The sequence below is a fragment of the Capricornis sumatraensis genome, chromosome 6 (genome assembly GCF_032405125.1).
Source record: "Capricornis sumatraensis isolate serow.1 chromosome 6, serow.2, whole genome shotgun sequence".
Taxonomy (NCBI): Eukaryota; Metazoa; Chordata; class Mammalia; order Artiodactyla; family Bovidae; genus Capricornis; species Capricornis sumatraensis.
Window position 1 is genome coordinate 111388319 of NC_091074.1, and position 20673 is coordinate 111408991.

Here is a 20673-nt window from a genome sequence, read left to right on the forward strand (position 1 = left end):
CGATTCCCATAATGCTCCACGCCTCCCAGGATGCTGCGTCGGACCTAGGATCACTTCCGGTCGGTGACGTAGTTCCGCTTTGCTGGGCGCGCGGTGGACGGTCTGAAACGTAGAGCGCGGCTTTCGCTGGGGCTTCGCGTCCCCGGAGCCCAGCATGGCTTCCTCACGACCCACCTCCACGGTACAGGTCTCATTCTGGCAGGGAGCGCTGAGGGGGTGGGGGGTCCCTGCGAAACAGGACCATTAGGGAACGGGCTACGGCGGTGGAGGGCCGAGGAGGAAGGCTTCGGTGTTTTCCTAATTCTTGGGTGCTTCCATCTGTTTTAGCTCGTTTTCACCTCTCACTCCAGCCCCGAAATGTAAATATCTCTTCCGTCTGGTTCAGAAACGGAGCTCTGAAAGGGAGTAGAGTCTTGGCCAAGATTTATGACACTTTCAGAACTCTTAATTGTAACGAGGCCTCCTAACTTATCTACTGCTTCATATCCGAAACGTTTGAAATGTATGAACAGTAACTTTCTAACTTGGCCCCCGTACCATCGCGTTGGTTATTTCAGTTACCCTTGATACCCCTGTGATGAGCAGTAATTGTGGAAATTTCGTAAAAGCCAAGAAGAGATTTCACCTGCTGCAACCGTATGAAATACACATGTTCGAGAGAAAACCTTTGACAGAAAAATCAGCACGAGAAATTCACTAGTTTTATCCATCTCTTCCTACCTATCTACAAAACTTAAGTGATTAAGAGACTGGAACCACTCTTTCCCGCCACCCCCAGATTAAGGAAGACACATTTTAACTGGTGCCTGGTTTGTCCTTTGGGGAAGAAATAGGTTTGAAGCTCTAAATAAGCTGCATTCTGCAGTGAAACTTATTAGGTTGCTAAGATTAAGCTTTAGGTTAATCTAGGTCTTTCTTTTAGCAGGCAACCAAAACTAAGGCACCAGATGACTTAGTGGCTCCTGTTGTGAAGAAACCACACATCTATTATGGAAGTTTGGAAGAGAAGGAGAGGGAGCGTCTGGCCAAAGGAGAATCTGGGCTTTTGGGAAAAGAAGGACTCAAAGCAGGAATTGAAGCAGGAAACATTAACATAACCTCTGGTAAGATGCAAATTGTGAGTTCATCTTTACCTTTGGTGCTCAAATTTTCTGTAATGATTACCTGCCTCATCTTAAATATCACTAGTTTATGTCAAGAAAGTACAACTGATAAGCTTGCACCTATCAAAGTCCATATACTCTGCCTACCTGACTTGGTCTTATCATCCAAAGAACCTTTTTCTTAAAACCTTTTATACAGTTTTCCTTCAGTGAACTGTTAGTAATTTTACTAGGAATTTATTTATTCAGTGTGTATTTGAATTCAGAGTGATTTCCTTTGTCTTCTGGAGATCTAGTGTAGTTCTGGCGTTAGCTTGGAGCTACTGTGTTTCCTGATATTCTCCTCTTTTTAGTTTTTCAACTGTTTTTCACCCAAAATGAAATTATCTCTTTTAAATTTTAAAGTGATAGCCATCTTTATTTTGAAAGCAATTAAACGATAAAGAAACATATGAAGTAGAAAAACCTGTAATCTTTATTAATTGGAGCTATGTCATTTCAAGAACTTAATAAAGCTATAAAAATACACTTTTTTTTTCCCATAAATGAAATCACGATAAACCAATTGTTTCGTAACCTGCGTTTGTCATTGTGAATACTGTTAAATGGGCTTTCCTGATGGCTCAGTGGGTAAAGAATTCACCTGCAATGCAAGACACAGGAGACAAGGTGGCTTTGATCACTGGGTGGGGAAGATCCCCTGGAAGAGGAAATGGCAACCTACTGCAGTATTTCTTGCATGGAAAACCCCATGGACAGAGGGGTCTGGTGGGCTACAGTCCACCATGTCGCAAAGAGTTGGAAACAAGTAAGCCAATAAGTATGCACACACTGTTGAGGGTATTTTTTCATGCCAGTAACTAGTAGTCTACTGTATTTTAAAAATAAAATCATTCATGTTTGTCGTAAGAAATTCAGACAGTATGGAAGGGTATAAAAAGACTTCCGTGCAGATAGGACTTCTGTTGTTTCTCATCGACCCTCCCACACATTTTCTTTTCTATACGTGTGCACTTTTCATAAGTTTTAAACCTTTTATGTTATTTTAAACATGACTGCATCACTGTTGTACTTCTCACTTCTCATCCAAATGCTTGTTTTTTATCTGAGTTTTAAAACTAGCTACTAGATTATCCAAAAAGCCTTATAGTTAAGGCTTTATCATTTTCATGGTAATTATTTCCAGTTCACTGTTAGATTTGTTAGTGTTCCTATACTGAGACTATTTCAGAGAGTAGCTTTGGCAACTGTTAAAATAATGTTTCTATTTTGCCATGGATAGAAAGCCTAGTTAACTTGTTAAAAGTGCTCCATATTCTCATTGTCTCATGAAGGCTGTGTGTTTATGTAACTGTAAGTTGCCAAATGAAACAAGATGACTTGAACCAATTTCTGGCCTTTAAAACCTCATTTAGTTTTCTGTGTTTGGCATACTTTAATAAACTGAGAAACTGTTAAGTTTCTAACAGATTAGTTAACTGTCCCTAGAGGCATGCAGCGGAGAAGGCAATGGCACCCCACTCCAGTACTCTTCCCTGGAAAATCCCATGGACGGAGGAGCGTGGTAGGCTGTAGTCCATGGGGTCACTAAGAGTCGGACACGACTGAGCGACTTCACTTTCACTTTTCACTGTCATGCATTGGAGAAGGAAATGGCAATCCACTGCAGTGTTCTCGCCTGGAGAATCCCAGGGATGGGGTAGCCTGGTGGGCTGCTGTTTATGGGGTTGCACAGAGTTGGACACGACTGAAGTGACTTAGCAGCAGCAGCAGAGGCGTGCAAACTCCAGTTATAAGAACTTATTTCTCTCTCCTTAATTAAAGAAGATTGGTGATTATGCTGATATTGCCTGTTCTGTTTCTAGGAGAAGTGTTTGAAATTGAAGAGCACATCAGTGAGAGACAGGCTGAAGTGTTAGCAGAGTTTGAGAGAAGGAAGCGAGCCCGTCAAATCAACGTTTCCACAGATGACTCAGAGGTCAAAGCTTGCCTTAGAGCTTTGGGGGAACCCATCACACTTTTTGGAGAAGGTCCTGCTGAAAGAAGAGAAAGGTACCCTTTCTAAGTACTTACTCTTTTTTAATCACAGGATTATATTTCCAGATTTTAGTTGTTGTTGTTGTTCAGTCACTAAGTCATGTCCGACTCTTTGTGACCCCATGAACTTCCCTATCCTTCACTGTCTCCCGGAGCTTGCTCAGACTCATGTCCATTGAGTCAGTGACGCCATCCAACTGTCTCATCCTGTTGTCCTCTTCTCCTCCTGCCCTCAGTCTTTTCTAGCATCAGAGTCTTTTCCAGTGAGTTGGCTCTTCGCATCAGGTGGCCAAAGTATTGGAGCTTCAGTTTCAGCATCAGTCCTTCCAATGAATTTTGGAGGATTGATTTCCTTTAGGATGGACTGGTTTGATCTTGCTGTCCAAGGGACTCTCAAGAGTCTTCTCCGACCCCACAGTTCAAAAGCATTGATTTTTCGGTACTCTGCCTTCTTTACGGTCCACATCCATACATGACTGCTGGAGAAACCATAACCTTGACTATATGGAACTTTTTCAGCCAAGTGATGTCTCTGCTTTTTAATGCACTGTCTAGGTTTGTCATAGCTATTCTTCCAAGGAGCAAGTGTCTTTTAATTTCATGACTGCAGTCACCATCCACATTGATTTTGAAGCCCAAGAAAATGAAATCTGACACTTTGCACTTTTTCCCTATCTATTTGCTATGAAGTGATTCAACCAGATGCCATGATGTTCATTTTTTGCTGAATTTAAGCCAGCTTTTTTCACTCTCCTCTTTCACTTTCATCAAGAGGCTCCTTAGTTCCTCTTCACTTTCTGCCATTATTTAGTTGATACTTGTAGCTAATCCTTTAATAGAATGTCTCACATAATGTTGACAGAATATCTTATTAAGTTGTGTGAATATGGTTTAGTCCATAATCTAAGTCTTAGGCCAGTTTATTCTCCACTACTAATTTTTCTTTATAAACTGTGAAGATGTTAACGTGTTCCTTCCCCTTCCTCTCCTTAGTGTGTAGTTTTGAGTTGGGTAAAATTTGTCACTGAACTCTGAAAATTTAAACAGCAAACGCGTTTTTTGTCATTAACATAAAACATGATGGTAAGTGTTTTTTGGACATTATTGAAAAGAGGTGTTTTCCTCAGATAATGCTACTCTTGTGATTCTGAAGTTCCAAAACTATCAGTGACAGGCTAGTCGTGTGCAGTTATGAGGATGTGACCTGCCTGCCTCTTCAGGACTTGGGGCTCAACTATTCCTCACTTACTACATTTACCCTCTTAAGGCCCTTGCCACTCTTCAGCCCAGTGCAAACTGACTGACCACTACCACGTTGAAATGGCTGTTCATTAAGGTCATCAGCTCATCTTTACTAAGAATAGCCCCAGTACAGTGCCACCTATTCCATCCTTCAAACGCTCCCTTTCCTTGGCTCCCATAAAACCCAATCCTCCTGGTTTTCCTCCTGTTTGTTTAGCTAATTCTTCTAAGCCTCATTTTCCCCCTGTGTAACCTTTATAAACCGCTGTTGTTTGTCCTTGTCCTACACCAGCCATGAGGGATCAGGTCCATTCCCAGGGCATGGTGTATGTGGAGTTTATATGGACTCCCATGGCTTGGAGTCTGATGACTCCCAGGTCTCTGTAGCCTGGCTATTCGATAGTCTCAAATTTGACATCTCTAAGTTGTTGTTGTTCAGTCACCAAGTTGTGTCCGACTCTTTGCAACCCCAGGGACTGCAGCATGCCAGGCCTCCCTGTACCTCACCATCTCCTGGAGTTTGCCCAAGTTCATGTCCGTTGAATTGATGATGTCATCCAACCATCTCATCCTCTGTTGCCCTCTTCTCCTGCTGTCTTCAGTCTTTGCCAGCATTAGGGCCTCTTCCAGTTAGTTGGCTGTTTTCATCAGGTGGCCAGAGTATGGAGCTTCAGCTTCAACATCGGTCCTTCCAATGAAAATATTCAGGGTTAATTTCCTTTGGGATTGACTGGTTTGATCTCCTTGCTGTCCAAGGGACTCTCAAGAGCCTTCTCCAGCACCACAGTTCGAAAGCATCAGTTCTTCGGAACTCTGTCTTCTTGATGGTCCAGTTCTGACACGCATACATGACTACTGGATACACCATAGCTGTGACTGTACAGACCTTTTTCAGCTAAGTGGTGTCTGTGCTTTTTAATATACTGTCTGGGTTTATCATTGCTTTCCTTCCAGAAAGCAATCATCTTTAATTTCATGGCTGCAGTCACCATCCGCAGTGATTTTCTTCATCCCAAGAAGAGGAAATTTGTCTCTGTTTCCACCTTTTCCTCTTCTGTTTGCCATGAAGTGTTAAGACCAGAGGCCATTTAATTAGATTTTTTAATATTGAGTTTCAAGCCGACTTTTTCACTCTCTCTTTCACCCTCATCAAGGAGCTCTTTAGTTTCTCCTTGCTTTCTGCCATTAGAGTGGTATCATCTGTATATCTGAGGCAGTTGATATTTCTCCCAGCTTGTGAGTCATCCAGCCTGGCATTTCCATGATGTACTCTATGTATAAGTTAAATAAGCAGAGTGACAGTATACAGCCTTGTCATACTGCTTTCTTAATTTTGAACCAGTCGTTTATTTCATATAAGGTTCTAACTTGTTTTGTTGACTCGCATATAGGTTTCTCGGGTGACAGGTAAGATGGTCTGGTATTCACATCTCTTATTTAAGAGTTTTTCACAGTTATGATCCACACAGTCAAAGGCTTTTGCATAGTCAGTGAAACAGAGGTAGATGTTTTTCTGGAATTCCTTTGCTTTCTCTATGATCAGTGAATGTTGGCGATTTGGTCTCTGGTTCCTCTGCCTTTTCTAAACCCAGCTTGTACATCTGGAAGTTTGCATTCAAGTATTGCTGAAGCCTAGCTTAAAGGATTTTGAGCATAACCTTACTAGCATGGGATGTGAGCGCAATTGTCTGGTAGTTTAAACGTTCTTTAGTACTGTCCTTCTTAGGAATTAGGATGAAGATTGACCTTTTTCAGTTCTGTGGCCACTGCTGAGTTTTCCCAAATTTGCTGAGATACTGAATGCAGCACTTTAACAGCATCGTCTTTTAGGCTTTGAAATAGCTCAGCTGGAATTCCATCACCTCCGCTAGCTTTATTGGCAGCAGTGCTTCTGAAGGCACTCATGATGTTTGGCTCTAGGTGAGTGACCACACCATCATGGCTATCCAGATCATTAAGATCTTTGCTGTACAGTTCTTCTGTGTATTCTTGCCATCTCTTCCTGATCTCTTCTGCTTCTATTAGGTCTTTACTGTTCCTGTCCATTATTGTGCGCGTCTTTGCATGAAATGTTCTTTTGCTATCTCCAGTTTTCTTGAAGAGATCTCTAGTCTTTCTTGTTCTGTTTTCCTCTGTTTCTTCGCATTGTTCTTTGACGAAGGCCTTCTCTCTCCTTGCTAGTCTCTGGAACTCTGCATTCAGTTGGGTATACCTTTCCCCTTCTCCCTTGCTTTTCTCTTCTCTTCTTTCCTCAGCTATTTGTAAGACTTTGTCAGACAACCACTTTGCCTTATTGTATTTCTTTTCCTTTGGGATGGTTTTAGTCAGTGCCTCCTCATGTACGGTATTACGAACCTCTGTCCATAGTTCTTCAGACACTCTGTTCGCCAGATCGAATCCCTTGAATCTATTTCTTACCTCCACTGTATGATCATGGAGGATTTGATTTAGGTCGTATCTGAATGGCCTAGTGGTTTTCCGTGCTTTCTTTAGTTTAAGCCTGAATTTTGCTATAAGGAGCTGATGATGTGAGCCACAGTTAGCTTCAGGTCTTGTTTTTGCTGAGTGGATAGAGCTTCTCCATTTACGACTGCAAAGAATAAAGTCAATCTGGCATTTGGTGATGTCCACATGTAAAGTTGTCTCTTGTGTTGTTGGAAAAAGGTGTTTACTATGACCAGTGTATTCTCTTGGTAGAATTCTGTTAGCCTTTGTCCTGCTTCATTTTGTACTCCAAGGCCAAACTTGCCTGTTACTCCAAGTATCTCTTCACTTGTTCCTTTTGCATTCCAATCCCCTGAGATTAACAGAACATCTGTTTTTGGTGTTAGTTCTAGAAGATCTTATAGGTCTTCATAGAACTGGTTAGCTTCAACTTCTTCAGCATCAATGGTTGGGGCTTAAACTTGGGTTACCGTGATGTTGAATGGTTTGCCTTGGAAACGAACCGAGATCATTCTGTCATTTTTCAGATTGCACTCAAGTACTGCATTTCAGACTCTTTTATTGACTGTGATGGCTACTCCATTTCTTCTAAGGGATTCTTGCCCACTGTACTAGATTTAATGGTCATCTGAATTAAATTTGCCCATTCCTGTCCATTTTAGTTCACTGATTCCTTAAAGATGTCGATGTTTATTCCTGCCATCTCCTGCTTGACCACTTCCAATTTGCCTTTACTCATGGACCTACATTGAATGAAATTAAAAGACACTTACTCCTTGGAAGAAAAGTTATGACCAGCCTAGACAGCATATTAAAAAGCAGAGATATTACTTTGCCAACAAAGGTCCATCTAGTCAAAGCTATGGTTTTCCCAGTAGTCATGTATGGATGTGAGAGTTGGTCTTTAAAGAAAGCTGAGTGCCAAAGAGTTGATGCTTTTGAACTGTGGTGTTGGAGAAGACTCTTGAGAATCCACTGGACTGCAAGGAGATCCAACCAGTCCATCCTAAAGGAAATCAGTCCTGAATATTCATTGTAAAGACTGATGCTGAAGCTGAAACTCCAGTCCTTTGGCCACCTGATGCGAAGAGCTGACTCATTTGAAAAGGCCCTGATGCTGGGAAAGATTGAAGGCAGAAGAAGGGGACGACAGAGGATGAGATGGCTGGATGGCATCACTGACTCGATGGATGTGAGTCTGAGTGAACTCCGGGAGTTGGTGATGGACAGGGAGGCCTGGCGTACTGCAGTCCATGCGGTCATGAACTGAAGTGAGCTGACATTGAACTCATCTATTTTCCATCCTTTTCCGGTTCTTGCAAATAACACAACCATTCACACAGTTTTCAGTTAGAAACCTGTGTCACCTTCTCTGTAACCCATCAGCAAAATCTTGTTTATTCTACTTCTGAAATATACCTCCAGCATGTCCTCTTTTCTCTCCCTCCACTAGTTTCACATTTAGACTATTGTAATAACCCCAGATTTGCTGTATTAATTGTTTGCTTAAAATCCTACAGTGTCTCTTACTAAACTTAGAGTAAAAAACTCCTAATATGCTCTTCATCCTTACCTTGTACCCTTCTTCCCGTGTACTAGACTTAGTAGCCATAATGATCCTCCTAGGATACTCAAGCTTTATTTTCTGTCTTTTGACTTAATTTTCCTTTTTTTGTTCCCCTCTCTCGCCTTTTGTGTTGTGATTTAGTTGCTAAGTTGTGTCTGACTCTTGCGACCCTATGGACTGTAACTTGCCAGGCTCCTCTGTCCACGGATTTAATTCTTTGGGTTTTAGCATAAATACCACCTCCTTAAAGAAGCTCTTCCTAACCTCTGGTCCCTGGTAAAGTGAGCCCCGACATTATGCTCTGTCATGGTATGTTACTTTGTTAATAGCCTCACAAAGGATATACTTTGTTTGTTGTTTGTGTCCCTTAGGTGACTGTCTGGAGTCTCCGCTGCCACCGTCTTATTCAGTCCATTCAGACTCAAGTGGGAGGATACCACAGTATACTGAGTTCCCTCCTTTGTTCTTCCCTCTTTTTTCTCCATACTTTTCCAGGAGTCTTTCTCAAATGTGAACCCTGCTCACCCTGGCATTAGGAGCACATTGTGGCCTGGCCCCTACTGAGATTCGCAGCCATTTCTCTCACTCAGCCTTTCCCAGTGCCCCACGCTCCAGCCATACTGCACTGTTGATTCCAGGCCCAGCATGCTCGCCTCTAGACCTTCACATTTGTGGAGCCCTCTGCCTTAGCTATCCTTTCTGAACCTTCTTGACCTATTGACCTGATTGATTGAGGGCTCAGTTTAGAGACCATCTTCTCCACAAGGCCTTCCCTGATTCCCTCCAAGTCTAGGTGGTTTACTCATGATTCCCCTTAGCACCCTGTGAAGTCAAGGGTGTTTCTTAGTCATTTTCTATACTTAGTGCGTCAAAGTATCCAACACACTGTGGCGCTGAGTGAAGTAAGGTGAAAGTCCTACTTTACCTTATCTCAACTCTATTTAAATTCTGCTCTTCTTTGTTACAGGTTAAGAAATATTCTCTCAGTGGTCGGTACTGATGCCTTAAAAAAGACCAAAAAAGATGATGAGAAATCAAAGAAGTCCAAAGAAGAGGTAAAATACGTCCTTGGCTTCATAGTGTCAGCACTCGGGAGGCAAGGGGCTAGTTCTCTCGTTTTCTGTTTTCAGAGCTGAGCTTTGCCTCGGATGAGGCGCAGAGCAGGGGTTGGAGACTGCTGTTCAGGAATAGTTGTTGGCAGTTGTTTGTGGTTCCTTTGTAGATACAAACGGAGGTAAGCGAGTTTCCCATTTTGGGAAAGAAGCACAGCATTCCTGGTTTCCCTTTTAAAAAGGAACCAGAAATCATCCAATAAGAACTCATAGAAAGAAACACAGCAGTAAGCGCATATACCTGATTTCATCATATTATACTGAACTAATTCACCTTTTTCCTGGGCAGTTACAGTAGGGAATTGATAGCTATGAAAGAGGCAGGGATGCCTCAGACTTGACATTTCTGCTCTTATTTAACTCTCAGTATCAGCAGACCTGGTACCATGAAGGACCAAACAGCCTGAAGGTTGCTAGACTGTGGATTGCTAATTATTCACTGCCCAGGTAAGGAGAAATTTGAGAAGGAGGAAGAAGCATGCTTCTTGTTTCCTCTCAGGGACTGAGGATCTGCTTTATAATGACTGTGGTTGTTAGTTGAAATTGAGTGGTGCAGAGACTTCTGTGGACCCTTGTTTCCAGCCAGTTTGCCCAGGGTAATGTTTTCTGTGTTACAGGGCAATGAAACGCTTAGAAGAGGCCCGTCTTCATAAAGAGATTCCTGAGACAACTAGAACCTCCCAGATGCAAGAGCTGCACAAATCTCTCCGGGTAAGACGCTCTCCATGATTGCCCGATGTCTTAAACATTTCTTGCAGTGTTTATTAAATGTTCTACCTTGGCCCGCCTCTAACAGATAAAAGGCAGCTGTACATCTTTGCTTGCACTGTTGCTGCTTGAGAGGATCCGTCCGTTAAGGTGCCAGGGAACCTGCTGTACTTTGTACGAGGCAGGCGCCTGTGGTTCCTGTGCTCTAATTCTCCCTTTTAATATGTTAGACTGTGCTTTAAGGCTTGCCATGGCTTTCTGGTTTATATTTAGTGGACAGAGACGCTATCGACACAGACTGTAGATGATGAGGGAGTTCCAGATAAGCCTTGACTCAGTTCATTCATTCATTTGTAGAAGTGTCTCCTGACAAAAGAGGAGGGGTGGGGAATCTTAGGGTGGGTTAAAACTGAAAAGGTTTTTGTTGTTGTTTTTGTTGTTGTTGTTATGGTGGAAAAGCCAAGAAAGTCTTAGGTTAGCATTTAATGATTCCTTGTTTGTCTTTTTTTTAAGTCTTTGAATAATTTCTGCAGTCAGATTGGGGATGATCGGCCTATCTCCTACTGTCACTTTAGTCCCAATTCCAAAATGCTGGCCACAGCTTGTTGGTAAGTCCCCATTTTACAGTGTTTTGTGTTCTTTTCTCTGAATGGGGCTCTGGGGGGAAAGTCAACATTTGTTTTCGAAGGCCATTGCTTGGCTTCCCTGGTGGCTCGGCTGGTAAAGAATCCACCTGCATTGTGGGAAACCTGTGTTCGATCCCTGGGTTGGGAAGATCTCCTGGAGAAGGGAAAGGCTACCCACTCCGGTATTGTGGCCTTGAGAATTCCATGGACTGTATAGTCCATGGGGTCGCAAAGAGTCGGACGTGGCTGAGCTACTTTCAAAAAAAAGGTGAAAAATAAATAGAAGGCCATTGCCATCCCATTTTCCTGTGCTGCTCATGATCACATTAAACTAGAGGTGGTAATGTGTACCCATTGTAGTTTATAATAGAGCTTTCAGTTCTCATGTGTCAGTCATATTCTTGGCATTAGCATCAGTTTGGAGCAGATATATTAATACAAGGAGTTTATAGACTAATTATACACACCTTGATATAGCTTTTCTTTATTAGTTATGTGACCTAAACAAGATACATCATACTTTTAGTTATGTGACCTAAGCAAGATACTTCTGTGTAAGCTTCAGTTTCTTTATCTGTAAAGCAAAGCGAATTACCGTTTTTGTGTTTATTCTGTTTTCTGTTTGCCATCGCATATGCAAAAAACTTTTAAGATGTGAAAACTTTGGTGTTTTGTTCTGTTCAGTCACTTAGTGTTCTTGTGGGACATTGTCATCTGGTGAGGGGCTATCTTCCTTACATTGTACACACAGAAGCTACCTGACTAGGCAAAAATCAAGACCAGTTCAGGAGAAAACCAAGGACCTATGTAGATCGTCCACCTCTTCAAAGCCTTAGCCGTCTTTACTATAAAGTAGAAATGACTCACTTTGCTGTGCAACAGAAACTGACACAACATTGTAAATCATCTATACTCCAATTTTAAAAGTTAATTACAGAAAATAAAACGAACACACACGTAGAGTAGAAATGATCATTCCTATCTTATGTACCTCACAAATCTGTTATAAGGGTCATCTGAGATGATAGAAATAAAAGTAATTTGTTGGAATTTTTCAAAATAAAGCGTTTTTTTTTTAAATTACTTTGTAAGTAATATGCTATTCATATTTAAGGAGATAGTATCATTATTAATATTACAGTTAGATAATTTAATTTGTCCTACTTTGCCTAGAAATTGGTCCAAAAGTTAAGGAGAAGAGCAACTTGTGCTATAATATTTATAGTCCAGTAGAGGCCTTTGTTTGCTTCAGACCTGGTTATAGCTTTCTTACATAACCCTTCAAATGATAAGTCTTTTCTTTTTTGTCTGCCACTATAACGATTTTGGGGGTAAGAAGATACTGTCCTTTAGTAATGTTACCAAGATACCTTTTCCTTCCCAGACCAACCCTGGCTGAGGTGCTTTCCTTTGTGTTTGATAGGAGTGGGCTCTGCAAGCTCTGGTCTGTTCCCGATTGCAACCTCCTTCACACTCTGCGAGGTGAGTTAGACTCTTACCCAAATCTTGGTCTTTTTCCCAGTTCAAACCATCAAGCAGTGTAGCTCTTAAAGCTCTACCAGACACTCAAACCCAGTAGTACACACACAATTAATTCTTGATATGATCTGACTTGGTTTGGTTTTCTTTGACTGCAAGGCTGAATGATAATGATATCATATGCATATTTCTCTCTCATGTCCAGCCCTACTCTGGCATTTGCAGTCTGTAAAGCAAGAAACTTTTTTGTGTGTGTTTAGCTTTTTTTTTTAATGTAATTTATACGTTTAAATTTTAAAAGTTCAGTTTTTTAGTAGTTGAATAACTAATACTTTATAGGTTCACGTTTTCTGAAATGTGTATATATAATATTCCTCATTGTGTATATTTACACTTAAGTTATAACAGAACAGCAGCCCTTTAATTTCCATCTCTTACACTCCTTCAGGCCATAACACAAATGTGGGAGCGATCGTATTCCATCCCAAATCTACGGTCTCCTTGGACCAAAAAGACGTCAATCTGGCCTCTTGTGCTGCTGACGGTTCTGTGAAACTGTGGAGCCTTGACAGGTGAATATTACTGCTCTGTCCGCACGGCAGCCACCACAGTGAACAGTTGATTGGTTGGCCCTAGGGACCTAGAACGCTGTACCTTGGTTTTTGCCTCTAATACAGTGACCACTGTTTCCTGGCTCCAGTTACTCTGGAACGATCTGTTACACCTGCCATTGCAGTAGATTGACTTTGGAGAAATGCGCTATTTGGTAGATTGACTGAAAATAATACTCCAGACAACACATTGGTTCTTAGCAAACAGCCGCAGGGGAGAGAAAGAAGGCTATGTCCAGCAGTATTGCCAAGGAAGTGGTATCTCCTCCCAGTTTCGTCATACTTTACCTAAACCATATTTTCCAATTACAACAGGCTTGTCTGTTTTAATGTCTTTGTGATTATTTATTGTTTTCCAAGAACTAGTTAGAAGCACCTTGTTGCCTAAAAGACTTCTGAATTCAGTTGCTTAGTTTTCCTTCTTTGGGAAAGCGCATGAGGCTTTTGTTCTAGGATTTTGTGAGGAGCTAATTAGTGTCTCCACTCTGCTAGACAGGATATTACCTGTGAGCACAGCAAGTTTTAATTGGCTTTGGTAATAAGTAGCAATGTTTGTTCCCCTAGGGCTTTGATTAGTTCTGTGTATCCACATTAATAGTGTTCCCTTTTTAATTGCCCTCTTTAGGGTTTGTGTTTATTTCCTTTCACTGGTGTTTCAGATCTTTCTGCTGTTGCTGGTAGTAGAATTTAAGGGCCACTGAAAGGAAACTAAGCCTCTGTTTAGGAGTTCTTTCATGAAGATCCTTGGACAAGCTGAAGTTTGAGATAAAATTATCTATAATCCACTTGCACCAGAAATGTTTGATATTGCCCTGCATCTCTATCAAAGTATGTTTCTTTCTAGACTCTCAGCAGTCTTTTGGTTCAGAGAAATTATTTTGCTTGTTAGGTTGAGGTATCTTTTATTTTTCTCTTAATCGTAAGTGGTATAGAATTGAGCGTTTGTTGACAGTGAACTGAAGTAGAAGGACAATGCTTACTGAAGTGTTGTGGCATCTGCTTCTGCTTCACTGACTACACTGAAGCCTTTGACTGTATGGATCACAACAAATTGTGGAAAATTCTGAGAGAGATGGAAATAGCAGAACACTTGACCTGCCACTTGTGAAACCTGTATGCAGGTCAAGAAGCAACAGTTAGAACCGGACATGGAACAACACACTGGTCAAAATTTGGAAAGGAGTACGTCAAGGCTGTATATTGTCACCCTGCTTATTTGACGTACAAGCAGAGTAAATCTTGAGAAATGCCGGGCTGGATAAAGCACAAGCTAAAATCAAGATTGCCTGGAGAAATATCAATAACCTCAGATATACAGATGACACCACCCTTATGGGAGAAAGCAAAGAGGAACTAAAGAGCCTCTTGATGAAAGGTGAAAGAAGAGAGTGAAAAAGCTGGCTTAAAATTCACATTGAAAAAACTAAGATCATGGCATCTGGTCCCATCACTTCATGGCAAATAGATGGGGAAACAGTGGAAACAGTGACACACTTTATTTTCTTGGACTCCAAAACCACTGTAGATGTCAGCTGGAACCATGAAATTAAAAGACACTTGCCTCTTGGAAGAAAAGCAATAACAAACCTAGATAGCATATTAAAAAGCAGAGGCATTACTTTACTAACAGAGGTGCATATACACAAAGCTATGACTTTTCCAGTAGTCATTTATGGATGCGAGAGTTGGACCGTAAAGAAGGCTGAGCTCCGAAGAACTGATATTTTTGAGCTGTGGTGCTGGAGAAGACTCTTGAGAGTCCCTTGAACTGCAAGGAGATCAAATCAGTCCATCCTAAAGGATATCAGCCCTGAATATTCAGTGGAAGGACTGATGCTGAAGCTGAAACTCCAATACTTTGGCCACGTGATATGAAGAACTGACTCATTGGAAAATACCCTGATGCTGCAAAAGATTGAAAGCAGGAGGAGATGTTTGGATGGTATCACTGACTCAGTGGACATGAGTTTGAGCAAGCTCCACGAGATGGTGAAGGACAGGGAGGCCTGGCCTGCTGTAGTCCATGGAGTCACAAAAAGTAGCACACACCTGAGCTACTGAGCAACAGAAGATGGGCAGTGTTCCCCTGTGGACATAACGTAATAGTCCCAAAGCTTTTATAACCTTGGGAGGTGATTAAATTATCATTGGCCCTAAAATTTTAAGATTACAAATTACAATTTGGCCTGCCCACCCATGCAGAATGAGTGCCTGTGTGCTCAACCGTTGAAAAACATTCAGTGAATATTTGCATGACTGTAAAATAGTTTGCTTACAATATTTGGTTCCTTTTCAGTGATGAACCGGTGGCAGATATTGAAGGCCACACAGTGCGTGTGGCCCGTGTAATGTGGCATCCATCAGGACGTTTCTTAGGTACTACCTGGTAAGCCATCCTCTTATTCTGTCTTCAAGTAATATTTTCTTGGACTGCAATGAATCAGAATCAAAAAAGACTATATGGTACAGTTAAGGCTAAGTGTATTTGGCTTTAAATTGCAGTTAATCTGAAATTTCGGTCGCTAAATGCCAGAGAGCTAGAGTTTCCCTCTTCTCTTTCTTGGCCAGTACTAGAAGTGCATTTTTTGGTGGAGGGGGGTGGCGGGGTGGGCTATACATTGTATTATAACTTCACTGCTTACAGATCAGTCTCTTTTCTTAGTTCTATAAATTCAGTGAGGCCAGAATCTATTAAAGAAGTTTTTGAGATACAATTTACATGCAGTGAAATGGATTTAAGTGTATAATTTAGTCGGTCTTGACAAATGCATACATTCACATGACCCACATCCCTGTTGTTGGAAGTCCAAGGGAACAAAAAGTCTCCACCAAACTGAGAAGTCATTTTTTTTTTTTGGTTACACTGAGTCTTTGTTGCTGCCTGTGGGCTCTCTAGTTGTGGTGAACGGGCGCTGCTTTTGTTGCAGTGCACATGCGTCTCATTGCAGCGGCTTCCCTTATTGCTGACTAAGCTCAGCCTCTAGGCACGCAGGCTTCAGCAGTTATGGCGCATGGGTGACCCACGTCATGTGGAATCATCCCGGACCAGGGATTGCGCCCATGTCCCCTGCATTGGCAGGTGGATTCTTATCCACTGTACCATGAGGGATGTCCCTGAGAAGCATCTTGAGATGAATAATCAAGGTGGACAACTCCATCCATATAACCAGTGGATCAGTTTATTATAGGGTCACTTACAGGGTGGGATCTGGCAGTCAGCAATCCTGAAGCATTCACAGCTACACTCTGCACCTTCAAGAAGCCATTGCAGCAATGTTATAGTGAACATAGGGTATGGGGGTCTGTGGTTGGAAGCAGGAAGTACATTCCTAAGTCAAGATTTATGAATGGGTAACCAGTAGGTGCTGGGAATACATCAGCAAAGGTCTTCATTGTTTGATGACTAACAGAGCATGGAGGTCTCCTGGTCCTAATGGTTGTTAAACAATATCTATTAACTATTAATAAAAGCCCTTGACAATAGGAAAGTGATTTACCACACAGTACAGTTCTAGGTGGGGTCAGCAGGAGGACAGGAAGGACTGTATGGGCCCAAGACGGCATCAGTTATGCTCATAGCCATACACTTGTTGATAGAACACTTGCATCACCCCAGAAAGTTCCCCCATGCCTTTCCCAGCCAACTCCCCTTTCCAAAACAACCCCTGCCCTGATTTCTGTCACCATAAATTAATTCTGTATGGTCATACCGTATAAACTCATTTGTGTCTGGGTTCTTTTACTCAGCACAACATTTTTAAGATGCATTCTTGTCGTTGCATGTATCAGTAGCTCCTTTTTATTGCTGAGAAGTAGTCAGTTGCATAACTGGCAGTTTATCCATTCTCCCATTGGTGGACACTTGGGCTGTTTCCAATTCTTGGCTGGTAAGAATAAAGCTACTATACGTACTCTTGTCCAGTACTTTTTGTGGACATATTTTTCTTTCCTTTCTCTTGAATAAATACCTTGGAATGCAATTGCAAGGTTATAGCATAGATGTATATTTAACTTTTAAATTTTCCATAGTGTTGGTGTCATTCTGCATTCCCAGCTTTCTAGTGTTGTTGTTGTTGTTGTTTTAACATCTTTGCAACATTTGGCATTGGCAGTCTCATCATTTTGCCCAGTCTTGCAAGTAGGTAGTGAAATCTCATGGTTTCAGTTTTTATTACTCTGATGACTGTTGGTGTTGAGTCATATGCTTATTGATCCTTTGTGTATTTTCTTTTGTTCAGTGTTCAGGTGCTTTACTCATTTTTTAACTGAGGATTTTTTATTTATCTTTTTTCCCACATGTATTACAGTTTTCTCATTTATTGAGATTTTCACTATTGAAGTTGCTTTGGTGGCTGCATTGAAAATCATTTGACCATGTATGTGTGGGCCTCTTTATATACTTTCTATTCTATTATATTCTCTTGATTTATTTGTGATTGATTATATCCCCAACATTCAGTTTAGGATCCAGTAAATGCTCAGTGAATGGAAGGACACAACAGTGAAATTGGGGAAGAAAGTAGGTGACAGAGTCTTTGTTCTGGGCAATTCTAAGGGGATTCTCTTTTCTAAAATAGCCACTGAGGTAGTTTTTTAGGCATAGGCAGTCCATAGTTTCCCATTTAGCACCCAAGACAGATATGCTTATTTGTGGAGACATTATTTATGCCAGAAAAGAATTTGTTAATATGGTTGTTTGAGTAGTTTCAGAAATATAACTTGAGCTCCAACTATTTATAGTACTTGGTACATTGAAGCACTTTGTACACTTGTAATTTATAGCACTTTGTACACTTTGAGTATCTGCTGGTTAATTATTAGCTTGGCTTTTTAAGCTATGACCGATCATGGCGCTTATGGGATTTGGAAGCTCAAGAGGAGATCCTGCATCAGGAGGGCCACAGCATGGGTGTGTATGACATTGCCTTCCATCAAGATGGCTCTTTGGCTGGCACTGGGTAAGGCTTCTCCCACATAGCCGGGGCAGCTCAGTCCTCTGACCTCTGACATCTGCCTGCTTCCACAGAGAATTGGGTTCAAAATACTCATTCATGAATTGTTTTGTCAGGGGACTGGATGCATTTGGTCGAGTTTGGGACTTGCGCACCGGACGTTGTATCATGTTCCTAGAAGGTCACCTGAAGGAAATATATGGAATAAGTTTCTCCCCCAATGGGTAAAAAAGCTCACTGAAGGAGGGCTGGAGGGGTTATTGGTCAGGAAGTATTCTGTGTGTCTAACTTCCTCGCTACATCTGATCCACAGCTACCACATTGCCACTGGCAGTGGCGACAACACCTGCAAAGTGTGGGACCTTCGACAGCGACGTTGTGTCTATACCATTCCTGCCCATCAGAACCTAGTGACAGGTGTCAAGTTTGAGCGTAAGTTTTCCTTCTGTTGTAAGCCTAACTTCAAGACAAACAGATTGCATTTGCATGAAATGCAGGCCAGGTGTTAGCTTAACTTGGAAGGGGAACGTGAGAGAATTTGGACCCTGCTGAAGGAACACATGATAATCTCCTTCCCTCGAACACCCTTTCAGACACAGCTATGACTGCATGCTTCTTGTTGCTGGAAGGAAAGAAGACTTCTGTGCATGTTTTGCTTTCCATGGAAGGTCCAAGCTCTTAGTTCTTAATATTATTTTGAATAGGTTGTGTATCAGGGAAAGAACCAAAAGACCTTAATAATGTTATTTGTTTCCCTAAGTCTCTCTGTAGTTGTTCTCTTTTTTGTAGAGGCCTAGTAAAAATGCAGAGTGGAGGTTGGCGTTTTGTGAATGCCGAAATAACATCTTTTTGAAAATAGTATATTCTGGTGGATTTGGGGACATCCCAGGTGGCACAGCGGTAAAGACTCCACCTGCCAGTGCACAAGATGCAAAAGACGTGGGTTTGATCCCTCGGTTGGGAAGATCCCCTGGAGGAGGAAATAGCAAGCCACTCCAGTATTCTTAATTGCTTTAGATTTTTTTTTTCCTCATGTGGCATGTGGGATCTTAATTTCCCAACCAGGGGTCAAACCCATGCCACCTACAGTGGAGGCATGAAATCTTAACAAGTGGACCGCCAGGGAAGTAACCACTCTAATATTCTTGCCTGGAAAATTCCGTGGACAGAGGAGCCTGACGGGCCACCAAGAGTCGGCCACGACTAAGCACGCAGCCTGCAGATTTGGGTTCTTTTCTTTTCTTACGCTCTCGAATATTTCAATTCCTGAAGTAATTCCTCTTCTCTTTTGTAGCTATCCATGGGAATTTCTTGCTCACTGGTGCCTATGATAACACAGCCAAGATCTGGACTCACCCAGGCTGGTCCCCTCTGAAGACTCTGGCCGGCCACGAAGGCAAAGTGATGGGCCTAGACATTTCTTCCGATGGGCAGCTCATAGCCACTTGCTCCTATGACAGGACCTTCAAGCTCTGGATGGCTGAATAGGCAGGACCATGGAAGAAGGACTCAAGCCTCACTCTCCCTTTAGAGCCATTTTTGAAAGAAAGGAATTGATGTGTTTTGCTCTATCATGTATTTTGCTGGTTACCATGTATATAGATCCTCAAAAGAATTGAATTTCTGTCTCAGCTCCCACTGCAGGCAAGCAGCCCGATCCCTGGGTGTTGGTCAACCCCTTCCATGGTTGAAAAATTTTAGTTTTCATCTTCAAGCCCCTCCATGAACTTTGTAGACATTGTTTTTATTAATCTTTTGTTTGAATGCCTTCTTGCTTCCCTCAAACCACTCAGAGTTTTTACTTCTTGAAACCTGGCTTTCCGTTACATGGTACATGTTTCAGGACTCCATGTGAGCCAGCGAGCAAGATGGCTGTGCTCTGTGCAGGAAGCCCTCCAGTAGAGAAGCACATCTCACTGTGCGCTGGCTGAACAGCAGCTGACAGTGAGAACCCTGAGAATGGAAGGCGGGACGTAGACCACAGCTGTGTCCTGGGTTACGCAGTGGAGGTCTTACCTCATCCTGTTGAGTTCACTTGGAATGCTAACTGCATCGGGAAGTTCAGAACTGAGCATCTGCCTCTTCAGAAGATGTCTTCCATTTTGCTTTGAAGTTTGACATCCTTTGTGTTACCCCAAAACTAGGCCATTGTGTCAAGATTCTATGGAATTTTTAGGAAGCAAACATGATGTCTCTATTGTGCAAGTTCTTTTCTGTTGGTTATTTATATGTACCCTTCCTGTGGAGATAACTCGGGGGGAAAAAAAAAATCCCTAATGGGTATTCCTAAACGTAAACTTTTTTTCTTTATTGCACACTTGCTACAGAGTAAAATCCTATTTAAAAAACTGTCCTTTAAAGAATTATTTTGCAGAGTGAATCATTTTTTTTGTATAGTGAAGCATTTCCTGAGTCCACAGAGATCCCTTTTTTTAAGTTTAGGGTGTAACAAATGGTCTCAAGTATGGCTTATTCCAATTCCATCTCCTTAGTAAGCATTCTGTCAGTCTTTTTTTTTTTTAATAGAGGGCTGTTGCATTATAGGCCAGACTACAGTGAACTGTATCTGGACCCTCTAATTCTTATTCATTGGCCATGCAGCAGTTACCTTCTCTTTCCACCCCAGATACACAACCACTGAAATCTGAATTCGCACAGATTCACACAAAAGTAGAATTGGCAAGGATTGTGTATAGAGAATTGAAGGGCTTATATGATGGCTTGAACATTCAAAACACTTGTCCTTTGCTCCTCAGGGAGGCTGACAGTTACTCTTGTACAAACTATGAAG

General features: G+C 41.8%; 1 protein-coding gene across 3 annotated transcripts; it reads left to right on the forward strand.

Annotated features, from left to right (window-relative positions):
• The first annotated feature begins 106 nt into the window (after window positions 1-106).
• PRPF4 (pre-mRNA splicing tri-snRNP complex factor PRPF4) lies at window positions 107-20181 on the forward strand. Of its 3 annotated transcripts, none has more exons than XM_068973696.1 (14): window positions 107-181; window positions 923-1103; window positions 2969-3155; window positions 9362-9449; window positions 9874-9953; window positions 10124-10217; window positions 10728-10822; window positions 12264-12322; window positions 12768-12891; window positions 15227-15316; window positions 17766-17888; window positions 17999-18106; window positions 18196-18314; window positions 19177-20181. In XM_068973696.1, the coding sequence occupies exons 1-14, from the start codon at window positions 155-157 to the stop codon at window positions 19368-19370; spliced, it is 1569 nt and encodes a 522-aa protein (XP_068829797.1). In that variant the 5' UTR covers window positions 107-154; the 3' UTR covers window positions 19371-20181. The 3 variants fall into 3 exon arrangements, with proteins under 3 accessions (XP_068829797.1, XP_068829798.1, XP_068829796.1); XM_068973697.1 differs by having other exon boundaries at window positions 926-1103; XM_068973695.1 differs by having other exon boundaries at window positions 109-187; window positions 926-1103.
• Window positions 20182-20673: the final 492 nt, after the last annotated feature.

Coding starts and splice junctions, on each gene's coding strand:
- PRPF4 (XM_068973695.1), top strand. CDS start 155: ATGGCTTCCTCACGACCCACCTCCACGGTACAG. Junction 1,104..2,968: donor AAACATTAACATAACCTCTG/GTAAGATGCAAA, acceptor TTCTGTTTCTAG/GAGAAGTGTTTGAAATTGAA. Junction 9,954..10,123: donor GCTAATTATTCACTGCCCAG/GTAAGGAGAAAT, acceptor TCTGTGTTACAG/GGCAATGAAACGCTTAGAAG.